The sequence below is a fragment of the Pteropus vampyrus genome, unplaced genomic scaffold, assembly GCF_000151845.1.
Source record: "Pteropus vampyrus isolate Shadow unplaced genomic scaffold, Pvam_2.0 Scaffold213, whole genome shotgun sequence".
In the NCBI taxonomy this organism is placed as follows: domain Eukaryota; kingdom Metazoa; phylum Chordata; class Mammalia; order Chiroptera; family Pteropodidae; genus Pteropus; species Pteropus vampyrus.
Window position 1 is genome coordinate 3,426,752 of NW_011888994.1, and position 20,099 is coordinate 3,446,850.

Below are 20,099 nucleotides of genomic sequence, written 5' to 3' on the forward strand. Positions count from 1 at the left end.
AACAGCAGTGGAAGGAAATCCCAGAGGCTGTCGGGAATATGTCTTCAGAGACACTGGAGAGGGACATGTCTGAGAGAATGAGATTTGGAGAGATGGAAGAGGTTACAGAAAAGTAGAAGATAATGCAAAGGAAAAGAGAAGGAAGACAGCAGACAACCTAGAAGAGTACTCAAGGAAGAGTGAAGTCGTTTATGTTGTAGCAGAAGTGAGAACAAATTAGATTTGAAAGGAAAAAAGTTCTGAATTTGACTGATTATTAAATGCAAAAGAAATTGTATGAACAGCTGGGAAGTCTTTCTTTAAAGACCAGTAAAATACAACGAATACAAAAAAATTTAAATGCAATAATAAAAATAAAGACAGCTAAATGGAAAAAAGTTAGAGGAGGAAGACAAAGAAGAAGAAGAGGAAGATGAGAAGAAAGATTGCAAAAAATTTAATTTTATTACTTCATACTTTTATGTTAAACTAATTATTTTATCCAATCACTGGTTCTTAGGCTTTCCATTTGTTCTTATGTTTTAATATTTAAAAATTTTATATAATGTTCAATTTTGTGTTGTGTTAACTTTAAATATTTGAGATATTAAAAAAATAGGTTGCCAGTTAATATATGTAGAGGAAATGACAGAATTTGAAGAAACAACATTAGGCAACCACCAATGCAAAAACTGATTCAGGAAGAATCATCAATGGATGATAAAACCAATAGGTGCAAGTTTATGAGAGAATAAGATAAGATATGCTCATGTTCTCAAATTATCAATCTATTTATTATTAATTTACTAATTAAATAATTACAAAGAACAAACATACAATGGAGAAACCTAGCAAGAAATTTTGTATCACCAATAATGTAATGAACTAATGTTATATGTCTCCTAATGTGGTGCAATGGGAAGTACACAGTATCGGCTAGGTAATATTCTTGCTAAAAATATTTAACCTAAATCTGATCATGAAGACAAATCTAGATTGCACACAACGAATGATGGCCTGGACTCTACAAAGTATAAATGTATTAAAAGATACACACAAATATGAGGACTGGTCCTAAATTAAAGGAAACTAAAAAGGCATGTCAATTAAATGTGATGTGTGAACCTTGATTGAATTCTGGATTAGGGAAAAAAAAGCTATAATGGACATCATTGGGACAGTTGGGGAATTTGAATATGGACTAGATATTAGATAGTATGATTACATCAATATAAAAGTTCTTGGTGTAATAATAGCCTTGTGGTTTTGTAAGATAATATCTTAGTTCTTAGGAGACACATTTAGGGGTAAAATGTCATGATCTTTGTAACTTTCATATGATTCAGTAAAATAAATATTAATAAACATATATACATATAGAGATAAAGCAAATGTGGCAAAATAATAATTAATGAACCTATGTGAAGGGTATATGGGTATTTGTTGTACTGTTTTTTCAACTTTTCTAAAGTTTTGAAACATTTCAAAAATTTAAAAAAAAATAACATTTTTGCTTTAGATGCTTAGATTCATCCCTTTCTTGAGGCAAGGGAACAGTCTCAGGGACTTTGGGATTCTGATTTTAGGACTCCATTATAATGCTTCAGAAAATTCCAAAATGTGTGTTAGTTAATAAACACCACTTAGGATGTCAAAGCATTTTTTTTAACAGGTGGAAGAAAAACAAGTGGCAACAATTCTAGATTATAAAGGAAACCAAACCCAAAGAAAAGTGGCTTTTCTCTGTTTTAGAGTGAGGGGCTTGGTCATACAACTTCCTCTCTTTCACCATGAACAATTTTAGTCCTTCTCTTGTAAAGAGCAACTTACTCATGTGCCTGACGTCAAAGACCGGGTTTTTGGTTATCAGCCAAGACTCCATCCATGGATCTTAGAAAAAACAAAACAAAACAAAATATACTAAGGGAGATAACCTACAGAGCTATACCTGGAGCCCAATCTTTAGGGGCTGACCATATTTTATGTGAGACTAATCCTGTCATTTGAAGAAAAAAATAGCAGGATTGCAGAATCTGGGTAAAGTGGGAATGGGCAGGACCGATTCTCAAAACTCTTTATGACCCCTAGTCGTCCTTATAAGCAGAGGTGGCATAACATTTTTAAAAATCCTAAAGCAAGTAATTTTAATTTTCTTAATTTTAAAAATTACGTTTTATAGTTATGTTTAAGAGCAGCAAACAGCATCTCGAAATTCAATAATAATAGGGAGTCACCATGCTGAGAAAGGTAAGGAAGAATCACTGGCATAAGAACACATAGTGAAATCTTTCACATATATTTATTGAAAATATACTTATTATACTATCTCTACTGAGTATCCTGCACCATGCTAGACATTGGAGAAAATACAGAAAGTATAGTGTTTAACTGAAAAAGCAAGACAGATATATCATAAAACAACCAGAGATTCTATATAGATGCCCTAAGGCTGTTCAAATAGGATACGAAACACAGCTACCCCTAGCCAAGGACCACACTTGGACTCGTTTGACTTAAAGCTGACCCACCTTTATGCACAATTTTTTCTTCGAGAGGTGCTTGGAGCTGTGGGACTATCTGCTTAATCTGTTGTTCTGGTTTAAAATGCTCCATTGCTTTCTTTCCTAAAGATTCAGCTGTGAGTGCAGCCTCGAGGCTCAAGGGACAGAGAGTGATTATGAATCCTCCCACAGAACCCTGGTGCTCAGTGGATCCCTCCATTCAGACAACACCGTAGGTCACCACTCAAGATGAGCTGCTGTGAAAAAGGACCTACGTATCATGTGAAACTGGGAAGCTTAGAATGAATGATGTCCCAGGATAGTGATAATATTGAGGCTAGACTGGGTAAAGAGCTGCAGTATTTGCAAAATATCCCCTTGATTTTGGTCCCCCGTGGTCTACCCACATTCCTCCTTGGTATTACTTATTTCCCTCTTACCTGAAGCACTTGCTATTCCTATCTTCCTGGGAGTTCGTAGCCTCCCTCTCCTTATTTGATCAGCCTTGGCCCTGACCTGTGGGCATATATAGAAAAAAGGGAACATGTTATGTAGGTGTGAGCTGTGTGGCCAGGGGATATAGAGATGAGCAGAGAGAGGACCTCTTTATGAATCCAAGAATAAAATGTCAAAAGGTGCTGAATCTGTGATCCTGACTCACTTACCCTGCTTTTCTTCTGAGAGAGGTTCTACTTTTTCTGTCTTTGGCCTGGCTCTATTGAGAAGGTGATTCTGAGAGAGCTCAAATCTTTCCAACCTTGCACAAGCAGTGTAGACATGGAGAGATTCTTTCAGAATCTAAGTGACTGTGACAGTACAGGGGCAACACACAGAGAAGCACGTGTTCATTATGTATGGCTGGAGAAATTATCTGTCTCCAGGGGAACATGTTTCATTGTGCATTAGCTTCCAGCCGCTTCCTTCTTCCCTATTTCTCTGCCCACTCTCTATATCACTGTCTTTCCTAGTCTCCCCTCCCTCTCCCTGACCTCCCCCCACCTCCTTCACAGTCCAGCTCTGCCCATCAATGTCTCCATCCATCTTCGCGGCCACGTCCATGTCTCCTTCGTCATTTTGCTCAATCTCACTCTTGCTGTCCAGGAGTCACTTTTCTGTTTGTCTCTCATTTGTCTCTCGTTCTCTCTGGCTCACTTTCTGACATTCCATCTGTTTCCCCCTGTAATACCAGCTTTTTGGGTACCCGGCAGCTAGTGATAACCTTTTCTCATGTAAGTCCATAAGCAGCACTTGGTTTATTGATTGATTGGTTTTTATTTAAATCTTGCATAGGAAAGAAAATGGAATTTTTATAAAGTGAGAGCAGAGAGAAAAATATGAAACCAAACAGAGAGATTAGAAAGAAAGGACAGCCTGAGAGGATGGTGGTGGGTGGGGGGAGTAGGGGAAGGCATCAGAAGAGGCCGAATCCACAGTATTGGATTTTCTATCAAATAAACTAGTTCAGTTATTCATGGCTGATGACAGCTAAATCTGGACTATAAAGAGTTAAGTACCAACTTAGGCTTGGCACCTAACTCAGAGGCAAAAGCTTCAGGGAAAAATGAGTTGGGTTAAATAAACCCGAGAAGCTGACGTGGGTAGAATTTCTTCTGCCTGACCCACTAACAGCTGTGAACGGGACATTTTAGAAATGTTTTTTATTGAAATGCTTCAGTGGGGCATAGCCCCTGGAAGCAAGAAGTTGGCTCTGAGGCCAAGCCTGGGGAGCACTGCAGGCATGTGGACAGTCAGCTGACATGAGTGGGAGGGGGGGAATGGAGGGGGTGGTCTGGGTCAGGCAGGAGGTGGCAGCAGCTGCTGATGAGGGCAGTTCTGATTGCTGTGTTTGCTCTCTCCTCTTGCCCACTATAATTAAAGCTTTCCCAATATGATTCTGGCTTCCTGAAGGGAAACTAGAATTTAAAAACAAGAAACAAAAAACAGTAGAGATGCTTGGTTGCAATATACGTATATTTTAAATCATAAAGCACTTAATCATGTCTTGAGGTCACTACTGCTGGTAGGTTTCAAAGTACTTAATCCGCTGCTATAGGCTGACAGGAGGGGCTCATCTACTAGAACAAACAAAAATAACAGAAAATAAAAAATCTTAACTGTACTCACCAAATGAGATATGCTCATGTAAATTCTCCATTAACCCAATCACTCTCCTTAGTTCTGAGACAAGAGACATGCTCCCTCAAGAGTTTCCCTCCGCTTTTTTTTAAACCTTACTCCCATTTCACTCTACCTCGTTTCTCTCTCCTAACAGACAGACCACATAGAATCCATAGACCAGAATAAATCAGTTGTTTTCTTTCCCCTCAAAGGATGTAACCTTCCACTCCCCAAATAGCTTTGACAGTTTTCTCATTTGCTAGCTGAGGAGGATATCAAGAGACGTTGACCTTCTGGTTTTGCCTAAAGAGGGAACACTCAGTAACTATTATGCTTCAGTCCCTGATTTGCTTTCACTGTGCCCTTCCTTTCCCCATCCTTGTCGATCTTTTTACCTTCCCTCATGAACATTCTACTCACTCCAAAGTACAATGCCACTCCCCAAAGCCCTCCCTTGCCTGATGTGGAGATGCTAGAGGGTACATCTGCCTTCAACCCCACAGCCTTCCCTGCTAGCAAGAGAAAGCCCGGGGCCTCTAGGAGTGTTTGCTCCTTATTTAATCAGATTAGTCCCATCACCTACCCTGAGGAGTCAGATTTTGGTGTTACTGAGCTATCTGTGGAAGAAGAAATTGTCAGACATCACTTAAAGAGCCCTGTACCTTGGACGCTTGGGAACTGCTGAGAGAAATTAATCTTCCAGCTATTTAAGGCAATTTCTTTTCCATCATCCTTTGTCAAGAGGACTGCACTGGGAAATGAATCTGATGGGAGTCCCTGAACTGGTACACTCCACTCAACAGCATCTCTCCAACGCTGTGCAGCATCCATCATCCCATATAAGCAGAGACATACAACTGCAAAGCCAACTCCCCATCAGTCCCCAGCAGCAAGAAACCACACTGTACACAGGGGATAGCACTGGCCTAGAGACCTGCAGTTTTCCTCTACCTCCGCTCTACTTTTCCAGAAAACCTACCACAAACTGATCTCTTCTATTCTGAGTCCTGCTTTCATCCAAGATCCGGGAGGGGAAACAGGGATATGCCAGAACAGAACATGGGACTGTTGGTTATGAATTTCCTTGCCTGAACTTAAAGACTCGACCAGTGTAGAATAGGTGTTTACATTAAACAGCCACACCACTGCCAAAGCCAGGCATGAGACAGAAACAGAGAAAGGGTGGCTTTGCTTCAAGACCATCTCTTCCTGCCAGACTGAATTTTCTTTCATGGCCTAAGAGCCTAGGGAGTCTTATGCTCTCTGGGGTCACGTAAAAGAATTCTGATCTTCAGTACTCTTTCCACCCTCAAGGTTCTTTCTCAGAGCAGTTATTTTCAGGTTGTGTTCCTTGGGGTTCCTAGAAGTGCCAGGAATTATGTGTGTGTATAGGTGCGGGGGTAGGGAAAGGAGTGTTTTGAGAAGTGGCTCCAGGGAGGGGGAAGCTCAATGGTTGAAGCTCAGGACCCTCCAACTCCATTTTAACCTGATTTGATTTAAGTTGTTGGGATTTCTCATGAGTTCATTTAAAAAAAAAAAAAAAATTCTAATTTTTAAAATGATCTGCAAACCAATGTCTTAAGTGAGAGGATGGCTGTATCTGTGCCCCTCACACAGCTCACCACGGCCGACGGCTCCTTCCTGCTTCCCTGAGAGTAGGGCCAGGTCCATTCTAGCAGATCTCTGACTCCAGGGGCTCCTGAGGCACTATTCAGCAAAATGAATCTCCTTAGGCTTGAGTGTCATTTGTTTTCCAAACTCCTTCTTCCAAATTTACTAATTCCCAATTTCCCTGCATTTGACAAATGCAATTAACAAACCTCGATCAGTTCCTGGCCGACAGTCCTCATCAATCAATAAGGCAAGTGCACAGGCTGAGGGGGAAGGGAGGGTACAAGAAAGGCTGGTAGCCACAACATGGGGGAGAAGAGGCCTTACTCCCTATTTCTATGGACGACCCCTCCCAACCCCTCAGCCTCAAAACATGACACTGGGTTGTCACCCTCACAAACCACTTTCTTCCTTCTTGCTAACTAAATACAAAGCAGTGTTGTTTATGCCCTCCTCTCCCATTTTTTAAAGGTTTCTCCCATCAACCTCCTCTAAGTCCCCTATGTCGATGTCTTCTCTTTAACAGAAGGCCTTGCCATCTGCTGCCACCATAGCTTGGGAACCCCTTCAGTGCTGGGTGTGATAAATCAGCCATCGCTCTGCTCTCAGCAGGGCCTTTTCCCCACCCACACATTCCAGTGACGATTTTGTGCTTCTTCCTGCCCAGGAGGACATAAGCCCACCATCATTCCTCTCTGTGCTGAACATAAACACACTGGAGGGACACCAAGCTTGTGGTCACTAATGCTCTCACACTCACCTTTTTATCCTCCCTTTTCCCAGGGTCCAAGCCTTCCCTTCCCAATTGGTTTGATTCAAAATTTACCTTCTTCACCTTTTTGCTCTGCATGTAGCATCAGCCTTCCCTCCCCCACCACAGGGTGAGAGCTTTTTCCTCTGCAGCTCTGCCTCATACAGCCCTGTGCATCTTTCCACCTCATCAACTTTTCATCTCTTTGCAAACGAAATCGGGAAGTCTCTCCCTCCTCCTGTCTCTCTCTCCTTCTCCTTTGTTATTAGCTTCATGAGTGGGGACGTTAACGTATTCACTAGACAATATCTTCACACCACAGTTTCCTGTAATTATAGCCACTTCCCTCCCACTGTCCTAGCTTATTTGACTGTAAAGTGCCTGGAGGAGGGACAGTGTGGACAAAAGACACAACACAGGTTGAGGTCAGGTTGAGTAGTGTAATGTTAACATCCAAGAAAGTAAAACAAATCATCACCTCTGCAGCAGCTCATTAACAACTAACTGGTAACACAGAGGTCAATGCACCAGAGCTTAAAAAAAAATAATTCAATTGGGGACCCCTCCACTATAGGATGGGGAGCTGTATGCATATTACCAACAACAGTCACCCCAAGAAATGCAAGCAGCTACATCTACCCTCCTTCAGGGAGTAGATTCACTGTACTTGTCATGTAGATCAGCAACATTATCACTGGAGACTCGGATCCATCCATCTTCTCGGACATGGTAGAGGTTGACCGCACCTCCTGAGTAGGCATCTCTATAAGTGGCTTGGTAGATGGCTCGACGGGCCAGATCGTAGGCCTGTTCCACCTCCAGGTCATAGGAGTAACCCCGATCCATGACCCCATATGCATACACAGAACCAGAACCCACAGAGAATGTGGCCCCAGAGATCCGGTTTCCTTCACTGTCCACATAGTAGAGGCCTGGAAAGAGAGATGATGTTAGCAAGAAAACAAATGACCACCCCTTTTGACATCTAATTCATCCTCCAAGGCAACAGTTCTCCAACACTCTTGAACCCAGAGGAGACCAACAGAAATACTAGAAAAAAAAGCACTTCTATAAAATTACTTAAAAAAAAAAAAAAAAAAAACCAGCTAAAAGAATGAAATTAAATGTTAAGACTCCGGAATTCTACAACATACCACCCCATCTCACCTCACATTGTAGTAACTGCCTTGTCTGTCCTCTCTGTACAATCAAAAAGCAAGTATAAGTCAAATGACTTAGGTTTCAAGCACAGAAGTTCAGGTACTGTGGGAGATAATATTTAAAATAATCCTCACCCTCAAAGCTTAGACTATTTGGGGCACAAGACCCACATCACACAGTAGAGAATAAAGCCTAGAGTTCTAAATCATATTGTAGAACCTGCACTGTCCAGTATGGTAGCCACTAGCCACATGTGACTACCAGGCATCTGAAATGAAGCTAGCACCACATGATGAAATGATTCGGATCTACTGGGTTAAATAAAATATACTATTAAAGCTAATTTCCTTTTTCTACTTTTTAAATGTGGCTACTATAGTTTAGAATTACACCTATGGTTCACGTTTTATTTCTATTAGACAGCGCCGGTATAGACCAAGGGTTGGCCAGGCCAGTGACCTGCTTTTGTAAATAAAGTTTTATTGGAACACAGACACACCCACTTGTGTATATATTGTCTATGACTGCTCTTATGCTAAAACAGGAGTTAAGTAATTGAGACAAAGACCATATGGCCTGCAAGCATGAAATATTTACTATTTGGCCCTTTCTGAAAAGTTAGCCAACCTCTGGTATTGATGAAAATTTAAACACATATTTTAATAAAATTTTTATCAATTCCAGCTGCCTGCTAGACCTCTGCAAAAGGGTGCCTTTGTCACCAAATTCAGATGCAAACTTCCTGTCCTCAAATACTATCAATGGTTCTCCATTACCTACCAAAATCATCTATTTTGTGTTCCACTAATCCATAATTCAAATTCTGCCAATGCCTTCACTAATCTTTTTCCTATTTCAGTGGTTCTCAATTCTCACTTTACATCAGAATCATCTAAGGCAGCTTTTTAAAAAGACGCCTAGGACTTACTCCATCTATTTTTTTCAATTGGTCTGGTGTTGGGAACAAGCAAAGGGCTTATACTTTAAGTTCTGCGGGTGATTAATGCAAGCCAGGTTGAGAACCACTGCCCTTATCAGTTTTCAGGTTCAGATGATTCTAATGTCTACCATAATCCTGCTCAGTTCCACTGCCACTACCTTGCGTAGCTGGCTCACCATCTGGTTCCAGTTTACCTTTCTGGATCACTATTCTTCATATACCCTTAGTTCCAATTAAACTGCGGATTTCCGGTTACTCCCCGCAAAACTTCATGCTTCTTTCTTCCCTTCCTTTGTTCATTATGCCTCTTTCCTCTCATTTTCACATCTTGGATAACTGCCACCTATCCATGAAGCCTTCCCCAATTCTTCCCATCAGAAGTAATCCCCTCCTCCTCAAAACTCCTTCAGCGTTTTACTGATTCTTTTAAAAATGGTATTAATCTCATTAAGCCTTGAATTAAGTAATCTGTGATCCTTTTTCAGTCGACTTCTGTGGCAAGGGGCTGACTCATCCTGAACAGGACAGGTTGTCAGGAAGGCTTCTTGAGAAGGTACCATTTAAGTTATGCTCTAGCTTCCTGAGTTTTTCTGGCAAGCAAGCTTCTGTACTCTCATACACTGTTTCCATCACCTCGAACAAACCGAATAGTTGAAGGTTCTAAGCGGCATTTCCAAAATGCTTCTTTGGACCACACAAGGTGTATGAAACTGTCCTTTAACACCTTTCAAAGAGAAAAGTGTCTGTTTCCAAAGTAACAAACTGAGCTCCTCTCTCACATTTACTTTTGAATCTCTTCATTTATCCTCTATTGAGCAGTGAACTGATATTCTCCAAAGCAAGTGAAAAAGTGGTGGGTATCCTATGGCTGTTCAATAGATATTAGTAAGCAGGTAAATGAATGAAGTAAAAACTGAATGAAGCAAAAAACAAACAAACAAACAAAAAAACGGAAAGAATAACTATTTTCAAGCATCAAGGGGGAAAATTACAAAGAAAGTGACAAGCTATATTCCGGCTTGACTAAAAGGACATTCAAAATTGGTTGAAGAGAAACTGACATCAGACACAAGGCTGAACTTCCTGACGAACTTTTATATATACTGGAAAGGAAATTAGGCTAAAAAATTTCTTTTCAGAGATGATAGAACAGCACTTAGGGTGAGTATATCAAGCAAGGAAATAAGATGAACATCAAGACTCCTTCCAGGCCAAAGACTCCCTAAAGAAAAAAAAAAAAGAAGAGAAATGACTGACTTTTGAGTGGCTACTTTCTATATATCGGAGTTTCATGGACCAACAGACACTAGCCACATGTGGCTACTGAGCACCTGAAATGCAGTTAATGCTATATGCCAAAATGACAATATTTTAGACTAAATGAATACAATTAATTTCACTTTTTTTTTTTTTTTTTTACTTTTTAAATATATTCATTACAAAACTTAAAATCACACGTGTGGCTCACATTGTATTTCTATTGGGTAGCACTAACTAGAGTTTTTATGTCTATTAATATGCACTTTGATTCTCAAATACACTCTTGGTAGGTATTATTATTTTATGGGAGAGACAACAGAAGGAAAAACATTATGTGCCAGACACTACATGCTTTATGTGTGTTAGATGATGAAACAGACTGAGAAAATAAGCAATCTGCATAAGGTCACACAGGTAGTCAATGACACAGCTGGTCTAACTCCATGCCCTTTCCTACACTACAGTGCATTCTGTGAATTGAACAAAGAGAAAGAAGGGTTGAAAAATTAACCAACAAATCCTCAGCACTGACCCAAAGCCCTTTGTTCCACTTAATCTGTTCACCCAACCCCTCCTTTCTGTAGTGTCAGCCCAAGAATCATGTGGTTGAAGCTTAACTCACCAGGGCCTCGCTTATCCCAGCCACAGATCATGGTGCCCATGGACAGCCCCATGCCTTTATACTGATATACCATGTTGGCGAGCAGCTTGGATGCAGCTGCTACAGAGATGCGTTCCTTGTTTCGAAGCTCATAGATTCGACACTGCCGAGCCAATAGCCGCTCCCAGAAGCTGCAATCCGCTGCACCCCCAGCCATGGTGCCCAGCAGGTAGGGGTTGATCTCTATCACCTTCTTTACTGTCTGGGAGGCAATGTAGGCACCCGCTGTGGCCCGAGAGTCTGCTGCAACAATGACTCCATGCTGAAACTGAAAATCAGAGGAAAACACCAAGCAGGCCACATCAGACCACAAAAACACTTCCTTCATATTTCTTTTTGCATCTATGCAAACCCAGAACATCTTTCTCTGTCGTCGTTTTGTACTTCACAATATATTTGCCCGCATATTGTCACTTGAGCTTCACATCAGTCCTGTGACACAGGTATAAACGATGTTCTATTTTATAGATGAGGATTAATGAGATAAAATGACTTGCCTGAGATCGTAAAGCTAGTTATTGCAAAGCTGGGCCAGGAATCTCAACAGTCTGGCTTCTAGTACAGAGGTCCTTCTCACCAAGCTTCCCTCTCTTGCCATAGCGTTTTGGTTACTCTCGCCTAGAGGGGCCGCCCAGTTTCCAAAACCTTTGGTGAATGGTTACAACTGCCTTCCCTTTGCCAATGTTCATTGCTTCTGCGACCTGTCCTATCCTGGACAGAAGCAACTTGGGGTCGCCTAGGAATCAAACCAAGCAGCCTCGGCTTCCTTCTCCCACTTAGCCCCTAACCCCACCGCTCCCCCCGCTATCTCTGGCCAGAGCGAGAACTGAGGCCTTCTGGGGCAATGAAAGCGAAACCGCCGGGGTCGGGACGAGAGGCCCGAGCCTAAGCTTAGGCTTCGTGGCCGCGACCACCGTGGGCTCCAGTCCGGCGGGGAGGCCGAGAGGCCGGGAAGGGCGCGGGCGCGCGGGACTAAGCCCAGCTCGGTGGCTGGGTTCGCACCTTGAAAGCTAGGGTGGTGGTTCCATGAAGTATTTCAATTCTTGGCTCCTCTGGGACACCCCAGCTGGGCGCAGCCAGGCTCAGCCCATCACTGGGGCTACCTGGACCGAGGTCTAACAGATCCGCACGACCCCCGAGTCCGTAAAACCCGTGTCGGTTCACCGGTAGCGGCCGCTCCAACACGCTGGCCAGCGCCATCTCTAGTATGGGCAAAAGGAACTGCCTCCGCGAACGCCAAGTAGAGAATGGCCGGGCAACGCCTTGTGGTCACAGCTTCACTTCCTATTAAATCTATCCCAGGGAGGAGCCATTTTAACTCCTGGCAACCACGCCTCCAAAAAAGAAGAGCCAGACATAAGAGATCGTTTTAATTGATCGGGGAAAAATAAAAATAAAAAGTGGCTTCCCTACCTGTAAATTCTAAAGGGATGTGGCTGCCATTTTAGCTTTGGTCATTGAAGTAGTACTGGGTTAGATTAACCTTCAGTTCCTGGGAAGCGATCGGAAACGTCCACATTGGGTAAGAGAAGTGGGGCCCGCCATCTTTGAAAAGGGCGTGACTGGTTGAAAATTGGTTCTGAAACTTTAGCGGCAAGTCGTCTTTGCCCAGCCCGGTGTCCAAGCAACAGTTTACATGGATCGCTACTGATTCAGCACTCCATTAACGCGACTGAAATTGCCATTTTGTTTAAGGGCACCCTCTATTACTGGATACAATGATGATCTACTCTGAGGTCATTTTCCTATTAAAAAAGTTAAACCACAGTAGTTTGTAGTAAAAGCACAGCGAAATAAAATCGCTACACTTCTTGTTGTTTGATAGTGTTAATCACCACGTATCCAGGTCAGTAACCGGTTTTTAAGATTAAATATTCTTTACTTCCACCCTCTGGTAGAAATTCTAATAAGTAATGAAGAGCCCAAAAAGCAGATAGAAGAATAAAAAAGGAAAAGCAAAGGGCCAGTTAATCCACAAACTAGATTCTCAGTTCATCTCCTAAATAACTGAGTCAATAGTCATTTACCATCTTAGAGCCTGGAGGAGAGTTGGGGCTCCATAAAGATGTACCAAGAGGTTCTCTAACTTAAGCTTTCTAAAACAAGCTCTTTATTCAGAAATGTGCTGTATTTCATCGTCTCTCCCTCTCTCCACCCACCTTCAGTTTTCAACCCTTTGGGAACCATAATAAGCAAGGAAGTGGACAAGGGTATAATATGTCGCTGCCTGTGAAGTCAGTGTCTGGCCTTCCTTGTTGGATTCCAGCAGCAACATCCATCAATATCTAAATTCCACTTTCCTCTGATGCCCAACTCAGCCCCTCCTCTTCCCCAGCAGATTCTGCATGTGTTGTATTTTTAATGCTGAAATTCGGTAACCCTTTCCAAGCCCAACCATCAGAATGTAATGAAGCAGAAGATCTTTATTTGTGTCTCACACTTGGATGGCATGGAAAATGCAGAGTAGGTTTATCGAGCAGGTATTATTTTGCAGTCACCTCTGCAGTACAACTAGTTCTCCTGACTTCTCTGTGATTCTTTTACTGTGTCACTAATAGCATTTGTACCTCTTCTAAAGTAATTTCACATTTTGCCTTGTTATAAGTGTACATTTATCGCCTACTGGGTTATGACCTTTTAAAGACAGGTATTTCTCTACTATTCATCTCCGTGCCCACTGTGTGCTTAGTAAATGTTTGCCAGATGAGTACATGAAAGTGTGACAACAATGTTCTTCCAGTCACAAAGCCTTGAAGCCCTGGCTCATCTTTGACAACTCCCCTTCTTTTCCTCCACATCCAGCGAATTGCCAAGTCCTGTTGATTCTTCTTCCAGAATGCTTCCTACATTCTTTTCTTTGCAGCTGATACCACCTTTGACTTATTTCCTCACTCCTGAATTACTGAATATTCTCTTGATTTTCTGGGGCAAAACTGTACTTTCTAATTCATTCTGCACAGCACCAGATAGATTTTCCTATAACACCATCTTGATCTTATCACTTACCTGCTTTAAAATGTATAATAAAGTTCAGCTCCTAAGCGAGGCATTCAAGGTCTTCCATGATCAGTTCCCAGCTTATCTTACATTAGTTCCCTACTCAGAGGGACCTCAAAAGGAGAGGTATAAATGATAAGTGCTGCTGTTGGTGGGAATGTAAATTGGCACAGCCACTATGGAAAATGATGTGGAGGTTCCTAAAAAAATTAAAAATAGAACATATGATCCAGCAGTCCCACATCTGGGTATTTATCCAAAGGAAATGAAATCAACTATCTCATAGAGATATCGGCACCCAAATGTTCACTATTCACAATAGCTGAGACATGGAAACAACTAAGTGTCCATCGATGGATGAATGGATAAAGAAAATAGTATATATATCTAATGGAATATTATTCAGCCATAAAAAGAATGAAATCTTGCCATTTGTTGACAACATGGAGGAATCTTGAGGGTGTTATACTAAGTGAACTAAGTCAGAGAAAGACAAATACTATGTGATTTCACTTATATGTGGAATCTAACAAAGCCAAACTCATAGAAACAGCATAAAGTGGTGGTTGCCAGGGGTAGAGGTTAGGGAAATGGGGAAATGTTGGTCAAAGGGTACAAACTTCTAGTTATAAGAGGAGTAAGTTCTGGGGATCTCAGCATGGTATGATGTCTATAGTTAATGATAGTATATTGTATATTTGAAAGTTACTAAGAGTGGATTTTTAAATGTTCTCACCTGCCATAACAACAACAATAAAAGTGGTAATTATGTGAGATGAAGGATGTATTAACTAACCTTATTGAGGTAAACATTTTGCTATATATATGTATCGAATCATCACATTGTACACCTTAAACTTACACAATATTATGTCAATTATATCTTAATAAGGTCAGGGTGGGGAAATAGGTTCATAGGTAGGACAGAAGGTCAGTAGAGATTGGGATGAGGTTGGGGATCCAGGAAGGCTTTGCCAAAAACATCTGGCTTGATTTCCATAAATACCAATGAGATCTCATTGCTCCCCAAACCTTCAGGTTCTCCTCTCTCAGCCTATATCTGAGAAGAATTTTCAGAATTTTCAGCACCCTATTCTGACTACTTCAGAGCCAGACTTTGAAGGATAAAATTCAAATAGATGAAGGGGAAGTGGGAGGTAGTATGAAAGAGATTGTGGTAGATGGACCATAGGATTGGACCATAGTGGGCCTTAAATGCCAGCCTGGAGTGGATTTGATCTCATAGCCTTTTGAGGTTTCTTAGTAGAGAAAAGAGAGGATTTGAGTGATGCCTTAGGAAAACTTGTTAGCATGGATGGTAAGATTAGATGAGGAGACTGGAGGGTGGCCAATTAGGAGGCCATTCAGCTAGCCATCCAGATATGATTTGATAATGGCCTGACCTAAGAAAGTGGCAATCCATCCATGTATAAAAAGTCTAAGATTTAGTCTTTACAAAGAAGAGACATTCTTTTCTTATCTCTTTAGTAAAATTTCCAAGTGATCCTACATAAAGGAAGATTGAAGGACTGGTTAGACTTTAGCGTGACCTCCTGGTTTCTCCAGTCTTCTTATGACATGTTTATACTTGCCCTTAGTCCTGAGACTGCAGGTAACTGTGATGCCACAGTCCTACCATCACGGTGTCTGGAGGGGCCATGCTCTTTCTTCGTGTGTGGGTCTATTTCTTCAAATAAACTCATTCCCACAGCACCCCTTTGAGCTACAACGTTTAGTAAAATATACTCCATGTGGTGCTAGAAGCCGTTGTTACTCTGTCCCAGTCTACTTTGTCTTTCTGAAGGGCCAGTTGTCAGAGTCCACCAACTCCACCCCATGACTGCCCCGGTTGGTTTAAGACTTAGACTCATCATTATAGGGTCCAAGCCAGTTGTTCCTCCTGCCTTGGATGTACAAACCAGTCTCTTGACATTGTGAACTATTGGGTAGAAGGGGAATCAGGAGAGAAGGTCATTAGATCCTTTTAGCTATATCCTCAGAACCATAACACAAATCAGAGAAGTTATACTCCCGGAAAACTGTCAGGAATGCCATGTTTGTATGCAGATGAAGGTTTACATTCACCCCCAAAGCAGAGGAGAAAGAGAGGTTTAAGTTTCCCTTCCCCCTGGCCCCTCAGTACCCAGCCACCCTTCAGCCCCACCAAGGCTCACTGGCTTTTTCTCTTTTGTCCTTGTCTCAGTCCATTTCTCTTTCCCCATCTTGACTATGAGGCAAAAGTGTGAGCTGAGTGTCATAGTTCTCTGGCCCCATACCTCTTAGGTGAAAGCCCAATATTCAGAACTGCCTCGATGGGGCCACAGCACCCTATTCTGACTACTTCAGAGCACTGACTTGTCTTATTCCTCCTCCTAGGCCGGGAGCTTTTTCAGGGCAGGGACAGGAAAAACAAGATGAATTCAGCTCTATTCCTCTGCCTGTGCCTCCTTTCCTTGGCAGTTACCCCAACTCCTACCCCACTCCAGGTGCTTGAAGGATGACAGACAAGAGACTCTTTGGGTGACGCTTAGGTGTGTCAGGGGCAGCGTCTTCCCAGCGCTGTAGACTCCACTGGCCTTGTCCTGTCTCCCCTCAGTGGTCTCTGAGGAGGAGGGGGCTGTTTCTCAAGCCAGTCCCCAAGCTTGATTTGGGGTTAGGGAGAAGAGAAGCCACAGATCACATGCCTTCCTTGCTGGTTCTGGCTGCAGATCAGCTTTTCCTTAGCGTCCTTCTCTCACCTGACCCAGCCTGCAAATCCCTGCCTTGCTCCTTCAAACCTTCACTCAGCCCCAGGGATGGCTCTGCAGGATCTATGCAAGTGGCAGGCCCCCGGCACCCTGGAACTATTACCTCACCTGCCTCAGGCTGGTGGCTGGGCTGTGCCCCGGGGCTGTGACCCTCAAACCTTCTTGCAGACCCATGGCCCCAGGCTGGCTCACGGCACCACCACCCTGGCCTTTCGCTTCCGTCATGGAGTCATTGCTGCGGCTGACACCCGTTCTTCCTGTGACAACTACGTGGCATGTCCAGCCTCATGCAAGATCATCCCTGTTCACCAGCACCTCTTGGGCACCACTTCTGGCACCTCTGCTGACTGTGCCACTTGGTACCGGGTGCTACAGCGGGAGCTGAGGCTGCGGGCACTGAGAGAAGGTCAGCTGCCCAGTGTGGCCGGTGCTGCCAAACTCTTGTCAGCCATGATGTCTCGCTACCGGGGACTGGATCTGTGTGTGGCCACTGCCTTGTGTGGCTGGGACTGCTCCGGTCCTGCCCTCTTCTATGTCTACAGCGATGGCACCCGTCTAGAGGGGGACATCTTCTCGGTGGGCTCTGGGTCTCCCTATGCCTATGGTGTGCTAGACCGTGGCTACCGCTACGACATGACCACCCAGGAAGCCTACACCCTGGCTCGCTGCGCTGTGGCCCATGCCACCCACCGCGATGGCTACTCTGGGGGTTCTGTAGACCTTTTTCATGTGCGAGAGAGTGGATGGGAGTACGTGTCACGCAATGATGCCTGGGTGCTGTACTCTGAGCTGCAGAAGCTCTCGGAGCTGGAGAAGCAAGAGGAGGAGGAGGCCAGCCAGGCCCATCTCAGGCCTGCCACTCTCCACAGAGCTGGCGAAGGTGGAGAACTCTCCCTTGGGCTGGTACCAGGAGACTCCAGGCTCCCTGTAGAGACTGAGACTCTGTGAGAAGCCTCAGGACTTGAGGGGGGCCCAGCCCAGGGAGTAGATGGAGGAAGCAGCCTCACAGGCTCTGGCTCCAACCCTTATGGGTGGCTGGCATCATTTGTTTCAAGTCTCCATCTCTTTCTGCCTCCCAGAGCTATTGATGGCTCTGTCCAGCATGTTCCTATTGACGCCCAATAGATTGCTCTAGCCTCCTTCTTGGTGCCAAGTCCTTCTTTCAGCAGATCCTCACAATGTGCCTGCTGCTTGCCTGACACTGTGCTAGGTGCTAGACCCTTTTTGCTTGTCATCCTCTTGTTTGCCTTTTTCCATCCTATCGCTGGTCTCTCTTCTTCCCCCCATTCTAGTCCTTGTCTCAGCTTCAGAGTCTTAACTGAGGTGGGGTAGCCAGAAGGAAATAGTAGCCCAGAGGGCCCAGGCTGGGAGAGGCAGGGCAGTGCAGCGTAGACACCTAGTGGATGGTGATGGGCTTCTCACATCTCCTCTACTCCTCTGCTATAACATCTCCCCCCACCCCCACCGCATTTGATGCTAATGACTGTAATGATTATTCCTTTACGGAATGCAGTTGTCATGATAACTCTGAGGTAAAAATTATCCTCACTACAGAAGAGGAAAGCTCGCCCAAGGTCACACGGTAAGTGGCAGAGGTGAGGCTTGGACCCAGAACTTCTGCTCCAAAGAAGTGCTCCTTCAGCACAGCTTCTCCTCTCAGGTCCTCTCCCTGCCTTTCCTCCCTGCCATGAGGACAGTCCTGCAGGCATCTGGGGAGGGAGGTGGGGGAAATAGCTGGGTTAAGGCCCGCCTGGTGTCCCGGAATGACTAAACCACAGGGCGTGGAGGAGTGAGCCCAGGGAGGCGGCTCCCACAAAGCCTCATAAGCCCTACCTGCCAGGGCCTGGAGCCGTTGCCACAGCCCACTCATAGCTGCCCATGTACTCTTCTTTTGGGTCTATCTTTGCCACTGCCTGACTTCTCCTCCTCCTTTCTTTTTTTCCCCCTCTCTTTCCCTTTGCCTTCGTTCTAGCCTCTCCTTCTTGTAGCTCTCTCTGGAGAATACAGGAAAGAAGGAGGGGGCTATGCCAGTGAGACTTGTCAGGTTAGCACATCTCCTCCTGCCCCTCCTGGCCCCCTCGCCTGTAAGCCCTGACTTGGAGATGCAGGCTAACAGCTCCAGGACAGACACCTCCCCAATCCTTCCCTCCCCAGGCGGAGGAAAAAGCACAGTCAAACAAGAGATGGGACCTAAAGGGAGGCTGCTGAAACTTCTTTCTCTCATCCCACTCTTACAGCTTCCAGTCTCAAGGATAATAGACACCTTTCCTCCCTCCAGGCACTCCTCCCAGCCTCCAGCCCAGCCCTGAGCCCCAACTTTGTACCTCAGACTAAGGGTTCCTCCAGATAGGAGCTGGCCAGACAGAGGAGACCTCCAGGCTCTGGCCTTCAGGGGTGACTGAGGAGGAGGGAGGAAAGGTCAGAGAGCCCCAGGAAGGAAAGCAGTGGCAGCCAAGGGCAGGAAACTGTGGTGGCGAAAAGAGGCTGCAGAAGGGTGCCCAGTACAGGAGGACTAGCCTTCAAACCAGGGTCCAGAATCTGCCCATGGCCTCCACAGCAAGCCTTCCTCACCCGTTGCCTACTCCTCAGCCTCAGGGGAAGAGGAGTGGGACTCTGAGAATGATAACTGGAGATCAGGTACCCTGGGCCAGCCTAGTCCTGGAGGAGCACAGTAGGAAGGGCATCTTTTGCCCAGAGTTTAAGTGTTTGATGGACTCAGGCATAAAAGAGTGCATCTCCAGGTGCAGAGATGTGTGTGGGTCTTGTGTCCCAGTATGAGTGAGTGATCTGGGATAGGCGTGTGCTCATGAGTGTGGCAGTTGATGCATGTGTGGTTCCTGTGTGCAGAGACAGAACACAGACTAGAAAAGAAGGAACAACAGCTGGATAAGGAGAGCGGCTCCTTATCAGGGAGAATGCCAGGCCTTGTCACCTCTTTTGCGAAAATGCTCCAGAGTAAAGAGGAGGTGGGGTCAGGGCTCACCCCACCAGTTCAGTACTTCTGCATATTCCCACCCCTATCCTGAGGCCCCAGGAGTGAGAAATGGAGGGAAGGATTGGGGGTCTGGGGCCTGCGATTGCCACCTGAGCCCAGCCAAAGGCTTTCTGTTATATGAGTGTAGCCCAGTCACCTGGGATGCTCTGTGTCCCACCACTTCCCACAAACTTGGAGGGAGGATGGAACTCAGAGAGGGAAGAACAGGAGGGGAGCCCTCCTTCCTGTGTCTCCTCCCATCACCTCTCCTCCTTTTTTTCCCTCCTCTTCACTTTTTTGCTCCTCTTCACTCCCTTTGACAGGTTCTTTCCTTCCAGATGATGAGGTATTTGAGACCAGAAATAAGCCCAAGGATATTGCTGACAACCTTGCTTCCCT

The 20,099-nt window shown here is 44.4% G+C and overlaps 2 protein-coding genes across 2 annotated transcripts; one reads left to right on the plus strand and one right to left on the minus strand.

Moving 5' to 3' along the window:
• Positions 1 to 7,386: 7,386 nt before the first annotated feature.
• On the minus strand, positions 7,387 to 12,447 carry PSMB5 (proteasome subunit beta 5). The gene is made up of 3 exons (XM_011372793.1): positions 11,985 to 12,447; positions 10,944 to 11,250; positions 7,387 to 7,892 (listed from the first exon to the last, which is right to left on the minus strand). The coding sequence occupies exons 1-3, from the start codon at positions 12,180 to 12,182 to the stop codon at positions 7,606 to 7,608; spliced, it is 792 nt and encodes a 263-aa protein (XP_011371095.1). The 5' UTR covers positions 12,183 to 12,447; the 3' UTR covers positions 7,387 to 7,605.
• Positions 12,448 to 15,106: 2,659 nt separating this feature from the next.
• On the plus strand, positions 15,107 to 17,958 carry PSMB11 (proteasome subunit beta 11). The gene has a single exon (XM_011372794.2). It carries the CDS (start codon positions 16,775 to 16,777, stop codon positions 17,672 to 17,674), a length of 900 nt encoding a protein of 299 aa, XP_011371096.1. The 5' UTR covers positions 15,107 to 16,774; the 3' UTR covers positions 17,675 to 17,958.
• The last annotated feature ends 2,141 nt before the right edge of the window (positions 17,959 to 20,099 follow it).